General features: G+C 37.1%; 1 protein-coding gene across 1 annotated transcript; it reads left to right on the forward strand.

The window, feature by feature from the left end:
• The first annotated feature begins 204 nt into the window (after window positions 1-204).
• On the forward strand, window positions 205-7,560 carry LOC113730298 (uncharacterized). The gene is made up of 12 exons (XM_072078332.1): window positions 205-438; window positions 547-592; window positions 1,826-1,998; window positions 2,101-2,282; window positions 2,406-3,431; window positions 3,539-3,616; window positions 3,832-4,156; window positions 4,241-4,440; window positions 5,093-5,169; window positions 6,019-6,120; window positions 7,000-7,186; window positions 7,278-7,560. The coding sequence occupies exons 3-12, from the start codon at window positions 1,827-1,829 to the stop codon at window positions 7,365-7,367; spliced, it is 2,439 nt and encodes an 812-aa protein (XP_071934433.1). The 5' UTR covers window positions 205-438; window positions 547-592; window position 1,826; the 3' UTR covers window positions 7,368-7,560.
• Window positions 7,561-7,944: the final 384 nt, after the last annotated feature.

Genomic DNA, 7,944 nt, shown 5'->3' on the forward strand with positions numbered 1-7,944 from the left:
CGAAATTTCAAGACGGTTGCAGATAGACGATTTTAGTACAATGTCCAATTTAGTGCGGCAAACACCTTGCAAGCAATTAAATGGCTTTGTTTCGCTAAAATTAAAAACCAACTAAAGGCGTGTCATAGCAACACGCTTCCAGCTCGTAATACTAAACTAAACCACAGGAAGGAGGCCCTTGGTCACAGCACAGCACAGCACAGCACAAGTTGGTGGATCAGTGGTGAATTGGAACGACGATACGGTTCATGCATTTTCTCTTGATCACGATTCATATCCCGGGGCACTGCGCAATCACACATTGCACTAGCTAAACCCCCGTGCACTCATTTAGTTCAATTCCAGGATCAAAATACAAGAAAAACCTCCTACAACTTTGTGGATTCTATTGAATCTTTTATTTTCTCTCTTTTCTCCGACACTTTTCTCCTCATTTCGGTCCTCTCTCTCTCTCTCTCTCTATATATATATATATAAATATCCCACTGTGTCTCTCTTTCATTTCTTCTTCCTCACTCATTTCTTCTCAACTCTTGTATTTCTCAGTTATGGAACTGCTGCTGCTCTGAAATTGTAGTACGGAACAAGCAATGTACTTTCTCTCTCTTTATTTATTACAAGTTGGTTCTTTTTTTTTTTTCTGAGATAATATTCACATGCTCCTTAAAGCCGGGGCGTTTTCTTTTTCCTGTTCGATTTTTTGGGCTGATGTTCTGTGAGAACCGTGGCTGCATGCTTAGTTTCCTTTCGTAAGTGGAAAACACAGTGTGTTTCTGTGAAAAAAATTTATGTGTTTTCTCATGAAATTTTGTTAAAGGAGGGTTTGATGATCAACAGGTTGATATGTGATCATAGGAGGGATTTATTTATTTATTTATTTTAGAGTTACAACTTTGCAAATTTTCCATTTTCCCTTTCAACTTCTGAAATTTATAGGTGAGCATAAAATTTTGTTAGTCTTTTTGGAAAGAGCACTGTTTGCTAACCTTGAAGAAATTGATTAATATAGCTGGCATGCAGTAAGAAACTCTGGTAGTTATGTCTATGTCATTTAATGTTGCAATTGCTTAGTATATCATTTCTTGGTGAAATCTCTGCTAAGGATTTTTTTTTCCTTTTTTCTTTTTTAACCCGATGGCTGAAGTTTGATATTTTTGGAACTTCATTTACTGTCATGTGCTGGCAAGGACTATAATTATGGTCTTGCTTTGACTATAGTTGTCTGCTTTTGCCCTTCTGTTCTACCGTTTCCCATCTTATTTAGCCAGAAGATGTTTGTGTCTTGTTGGCATTTTCTATTCTTTGCTATGATCGCTGAGCCTCTTAACATAAACTAATCTGGCTGAGGATTTATTATTACTCTAACATCTAATGCAATGTTTGATGAGTTATGGCTCGTGAAGCATGGTTGAGAATTTTGGTAATTGTTAGAAAAAAAAAACTACTCCTTTTTGAGCATTATTGGTCAAGCACAAGGGAAAAACGAAGGTTTTGTGTTCGAACTTCGTTTATGTGCAATACTAGATCAAGCACAATATTGAGAACCATACATGTCGGGTACCTTTACTTGCTCTCTGGGTCAAGTTTAGCACATGCTATGTAGAATGCTTAAAACTTGCGACATTTAAAATGAAAAGGAGATCCTAGTGGTAAGTTTATTTTATCTATCAACTTGCCTCTGTTTCTGAAAATGTGCTTCTCGTTTGAATTGTTTTTACATGTGAGATAGGTTCTTGGGGGATAATATTCTAGTTATTCAGATACTTTTCTCACTACGCGGCTTTAATTTCTACTTGTTTCTGACTTCAATGGACTTTTATATCAGCATGGGAGCAGGGAGAAAGACAAAGACGCTTCCATTAAAGGAAAAGCCTGAAGATAAATGGACAGTTAATTGCAGTGTTTCTGCTCGAAATCTAAGGAAAGCTGACCTAGGTGCAGTTATATTCGGATGCAAACATTATACAATTAAGGAATGCCAGTTGAAGCAATTGTTTGGTCAGTTGGTCCTGTCTTATGGCATACTTATTTTCTCGAATTGACCATATTGTGTAGATGTTTTGGTTCTGATGATTAATTACCTTCTAACGATGTGAACAGGATTGCCGTCAGCACATTTTTCCTATGTGAAGAACGTTACTCCTGGCTTAACACTATTCCTATTCAACTATAGCGATAGGAAGCTTCATGGCATATTTGAAGCTGCAAGTGCAGGCCAATTGAATATCAACCCGTATGGGTGGACTGATGAAGGCACAGACCACACACCTTACCCTGCACAGGTAAAGAGATGAAGATTCCTGCTCTCTTTGTCATTTTTCCAGCTTCTGCTATGGCAATTTAGGCTATTTCTCTTGTAGAGGAAGAACAAGTACTTAATTCTTGCATGTCTTTTCTCTTTCAAGGTGCAAGTGCGCGTTCGAAAGCAGTGTCGGCCATTGCTTGAAGAAGAATTTGCTCCAATAATTGCTGATAACTATTATGAATCAATGCATTTCTGGTTTGAGCTCGACCGGACTCAAACGAGCAAACTGACGGACTTATTTTTATCTTCAGCACCTCGCCCTCCTAGGAATGCTCTTCGATCGCAGAATACAGCTAAATGGAGCACACTTTTCAATGGTTTACCAAGTTCTGATGCTAGGGAGGTAGATAATGGAGTTAGAGCTCCAATTTCAGAAGAAACAGCCTATAATTCGCATGAGGTGCGTACAGAATGCAACTCATGGGAATCAACTGTTGTAGACCCAAAACTAGAAAGTGAGCGATCATATGCATCTGTTCTGAGTAGTAAAAGTACTACCCTTGAACAGAAACCATGGATATCTTTGTTTAAACCTTCTGCAGCTTCAAGTGGGCTACACAAAAAGGAAAGCTTTCCAGCACAATCTTCAAAAACTTTGCCTCCATCAGATAATTCCAATATGGAATGGGAGCTTTCATGCGTCTCATCTTCTCTTCACAGAGAATACCAGCATTTGGAAACTTGTTCTAATGATTGGGGTTCAGAAGGATACGAAGAGCCTTTGGACTTGAAACCAAGCTCCATGGACTCTAATCTGCTGTCAAAAGTAACCGATTCAATCACTCTTAGCACTTCAAACATTTCGTTAGCTACTGTTGGTTTAAGGGAGGAAATCGGGCATATGAAGTCAATTGCTTCAGGATTGCACCTTCATAAGCCTGATGAGCCAGATGCAGAGTGGGAGTCATGTGTTCCCCGTGTTTTAATTCGAGATGGCACTGCATTAAAAACTTCTATTGCCAATGATGCAAAAGGCATGCACAATTATTCCGTGGATCCAGTCGAAATTCATGGCCAAGATCCTGACCAGTTGTTTCCGACTGGTGGGGAATATCCAGGGGAAGGTGAGGCTTCAGTAGCATGTACAGAGCTTAAGTCCTGTGATGTTCCCTCTGCTGTAGCTCAGGTAACTTATTGACTGTTTCCTTTTTTTTTTGGTTTCCTTTTTTTTTTTGTTTATTAGTATTTCCCTTTTAGAAACTTATTATGATACTTCGACCTTTCTCTTTGAAGCTAATGCGAGAAATTGAAGAGTTGAAGGGGTCTCATTTGAAACAAAACCTCAAAATTAACTCTCTGGAGCAGGAACTGGTAAATTGTCTTCGCTTTTTTTTTTAGACCTGAAATTGATTTAGTGTATTTTATGTTTTGTTTCCCATCTTATCCTGTCCCTTTTATTTGTTCAATAGAGTTAAAGGATTATTCACTTGACAGTATCTCTATTAAACCCCCACCCCCCCCCTCCCCCAGTTCTTGGAATATGTGTTGATTCTGTGGATTAATTCCTGTTTCTATTTTCCTTCAAGGTTCAGTCAAGGATAGAGATTCAACAATTAAGAAGCCAATGTAAAATGTTGGCTTCTAGTTCAACTTCCTGTTCAAGGGGGCATTTGGAGGGAGTAGACACTGAAGCATCCAAACCTTTTCAGGGATTTGACAACTCTCTACTTATAGTAGGAGGATACAATGGTTCTTCTTGGATATCAGATTTGAGCCTCTATTCACCTACACACGATATTGTAAAATCTCTTAGTCCAATGACCTTTATGCGCTCTTATGCCTCAGCAGCACAGTTGAATGGTGAACTTTATCTAGTTGGTGGGGTACATGGAAATCATTGGTATGATACAGGTATGCGGTTTAAACTTTGTCTTTCTGCCTTATTTATTGTCTATGACTTCTTCTGACAAGCTTAAGTAATCTACTTGTTTCTAGTTGAATCATACAATCTGAAACACAATCAATGGGCTAAACGTCCTTCTCTAAATCAGAGAAAAGGGAGTTTGGCTGGGGTTTCTGTATTGGAAAAGTTGTTTGCAATCGGTGGAGGAAATGGAGTTGAGTGTTACTCAGAGGTTGAAATGTTTGACGCGAACATAGGAAAGTGGATCTTCACACAGCCAATGCAACAAAAGGTATTTCATTACATTTTACCCAGAAAAGTTCAATTTGAAGAAAGTTTTTATCATGAGACATAGAATATGTGTGATGATGTAGTCTTTCAAAAGTTTTTGCCTAATCAACTGAAATGGTAGTCAAATGTCATCCAAAGAAGTACTTTATGCACTTTAGCTCTTATCAGATGAAGGTTAAGATACAGAGAATTTATTGAGAATCGTCAATGCTCATGTATCAGAGATGCTATTTTCTGGATGATCTTTTAGTTTTAAAAAAAATATAATCAAAGGAACTCAGATTTCATAGCATGTACATTGAATTTGTACTTATCCAATTAGGCAGATTGTTAAAGCCCTTCTAAATCGAAGTAAGGTCAAAAATGCAAAATTTGTTTACCCCCAGATGTCTATTATAATACTGTTGGAAGGAACTCAGATTAAGGAACAAGTACATCAAATTTTTACTTTATCAAGTTTAGGCAGATTTTTAAAGCCTTTCCAAGTCGTCAGTTTGGTCTAAAATGAGAAATTTGTTTACCTCAGATGTCTACCATATTACTCTTTCTTGGTTAGTTCATGTTGATGTTAGAGAACAATAATAGTTCATCTTGCTGCATCACATGACTGACTTCATTTCTTCATTCTACTGTTTCTCATTTGATCCTTCCAGCGATTTGCTCCAGCAGTTGCAGATATAAATGGTGCAGTCTATGTTGTTGGGGGATATGATGGAGCACAGTACCTGAAGTAAGAGATCATTACAGTGTTAATTTATGCATCATGTTTTCTTTTGATTGTGTACTAAACATTTTGATGGCAAATTGTCATGATCATTGACTCCGTTCATCATGTCTTAATGTTCAAGTTTTACTGAGATTTGTTGAAATTCCACCTGCTATTAATTTATCTTTGGTGTATGTATGTATTCTGGTCACGCCATTGTGCTACTATTACTCATTTTTGTAGAGGATTAGAAGCTTTGTTATTGTGTGTGAGGGACAATTGATGCACATAAACTTGTAATCTTTTTTTTTGTCTTTTGAGGCTTGATATTATTAAAGTAAGTTTTGATGTGGTTAGCATGCTTCCTATCCCTGTACCTTACTAATTTATGTCCTATATTTATGATGGCCTATCATTAGGTAAATGTGGGTCAACCTTCCTCTGTAGTTTATCCTGGCCCTTTTGTAATTTCAAGCTGATTATTTTTCCTTCAAAATTTTTAATGAAGCCATTGTTGGTGGCAGTAATTTTATTGATTTATGTAGGCACTCTTCGAGAGGTTTGTATTCCTGAAACATGGATTGTCCCTTTTTAACTTTATAGTTGGTGGGGGTCTAAGGACTAAAGTTTATAGAGCACCAGTGCAGTCTGAAATATCTGTATAATCTGCAATCTTGGCTAAAAAGATTGACAAACAGAATCTTGTTCCATTTTTTGGAACTGAGGAGTAGACTGAGCTTCTTATACAAGTCATTATGTTGGATTCTTATAAATGACTCCTGTCTGTCAAAGTTTGTAGAGCAAACAGTTCTTTTTGTTTTAATTTTAAGTTTTTTTCCTTTTCTTTTCCTGACAAAGTTTTCCACGTTTCAGATCTCTTGAAAGATTTGATCCTAGAGAACCTAAATGGACTTTACTGAGCAGCATGAGCACAAAGAGGGGATGCCACTCTGCAGTCGCATTGGATGAGAAACTGTAAGTTTCAAGTTTTTTTAGCTATGGATTATTTCTCATGATCATCTTAAGGTTAATGGGTACAATTTTGAACAAATATTTAATAAGCTTTTCAATTGTCTAAGGCTGCAAATGCTGACTATTTAATAATAATAATAAAGAAATTCTCTTAGGTGTAGGCCAAGTACAAAGCATTCTAAAATTTTCACCTTATAGCATGTTCCAATGTAGTTCATTTTTGTTGTACTTCACCGAATTATATGCACTGAAATATTCAAGTAGCACTGTGTTAGACGAAAAATAAAGCACTTAAACACACTTTCAGCTGTGTACTAGCTTGGCAACTATAACAGATTGTAAAATTTGAGCTTAATATCAAGTGACTTCTAGAAAACTAGTGATGTTGCTTGCAATGTCCATATCCAATCATTTCTAGGAGACTCATTCTTGTAGGCTTGCTAATTTAGAGAGCTTTCTCACACTCCCAAAAAAAAAAAAAAATCCACACACACACACACATAGGTAAGTGCCCGGACATAATTACAACAGCAGTAGCTTTGGTGTGTTCTTTCTCAATAATAAAGCACTATTTATATCATGCATCTTGCGTTGCAGCAACGTTTAGTTAGGATATATAACTTGTAATTACAGCCTGTATTTTGTAGCTTAAAATGTGGATACCTAGAACCGCTGGGAATCTGTCTTCATAGCAATAATGCCTGTAAAGGTGTAGCAATAATTATAAATTGAGGAAACGTGTTAAACTTGTCAAGTATAAAACAACTACTTTCACATATCAAGAACAACGATAATGGTGGTGGATGTTTTGATAATTGGTAGAATCTGATTATCTTGATAGCTTTGTGTTTTAGTTTTGAAACTTGTACTGGTGTCTTATAGGTATGCTTTTGGTGGTTATAATGGAGAGAAAATGGTGTCCACTGTTGAGGTTTTTGACCCTCGTGTTTGTTCATGGATGATGAGAGAACCCATGAAACATGCAAGGGGATATTTTGGGGCTGTGGTGATTGGAGGAAAGATATACGCCATAGGGGGGTTGAAGGACAAAGAGGAGATTTTAGACACGGTAAGTTAAAGTTTTGGGATCATAAATGCTAATGGGTGTTGAATCTATTCTGGGTTAGTTTCTCATTTTTTTTCTGTACTCATTACTACAGATAGAGCTGTTCGAGGAGGGTTATGGCTGGCAAGTAATGAAACTAAAAGCTTTGGGGAAAAGATGCTTCATCTCTGCTCTTGTTTTGTGAATGCTCGTTGTATTCCGTGTCTCGCTGTCAATAGGTATACCTACGGGAACCGGCAGTCAGCAAGGCTCCCCATGTTTGCTGCATGGAATGTGTCTTCGCTGGTTGTGTCTTATAACGAGCTTTTGACTCTCTTTGTGGTTTTGTGACATTAGAACTACTCTACAACTATAATCACTTTAAACATCTTGACTTATATTTGCGCTTGACTCATTCCACTTTTAATTATCTTCTCTTGTTTTCTCGTAAAGGTATAATTTATAATTGGAATTGCTTTCTTGTAGCCTGTCCAAATCCAGAACTAGCTTAGCTTACTCATGGTGGTTGCATACTACGAATTCTATTTTGCTGATGAAGGTTTTCCAGGAAAAAACTCTTTTTACTTCGCTTAAATAGAATAACTCTGTGGGGGTTGATTACTACGAATTCTATTTTGCTGTTGAAGGTTTTCCAGGAGTTGCAATCTGAGGTGGGTGATTAAAAGAATCACTCTTTATAAAGCTGAACACCGAAAATTCTTGCGTCTTCTTACCTAATTATTCTTAAATTAGGACTGTCAATGGGGCAAAATTAGCGGCAC

The sequence above is a fragment of the Coffea arabica genome, chromosome 2e, assembly GCF_036785885.1.
Source record: "Coffea arabica cultivar ET-39 chromosome 2e, Coffea Arabica ET-39 HiFi, whole genome shotgun sequence".
NCBI classification, from domain to species: Eukaryota; Viridiplantae; Streptophyta; class Magnoliopsida; order Gentianales; family Rubiaceae; genus Coffea; species Coffea arabica.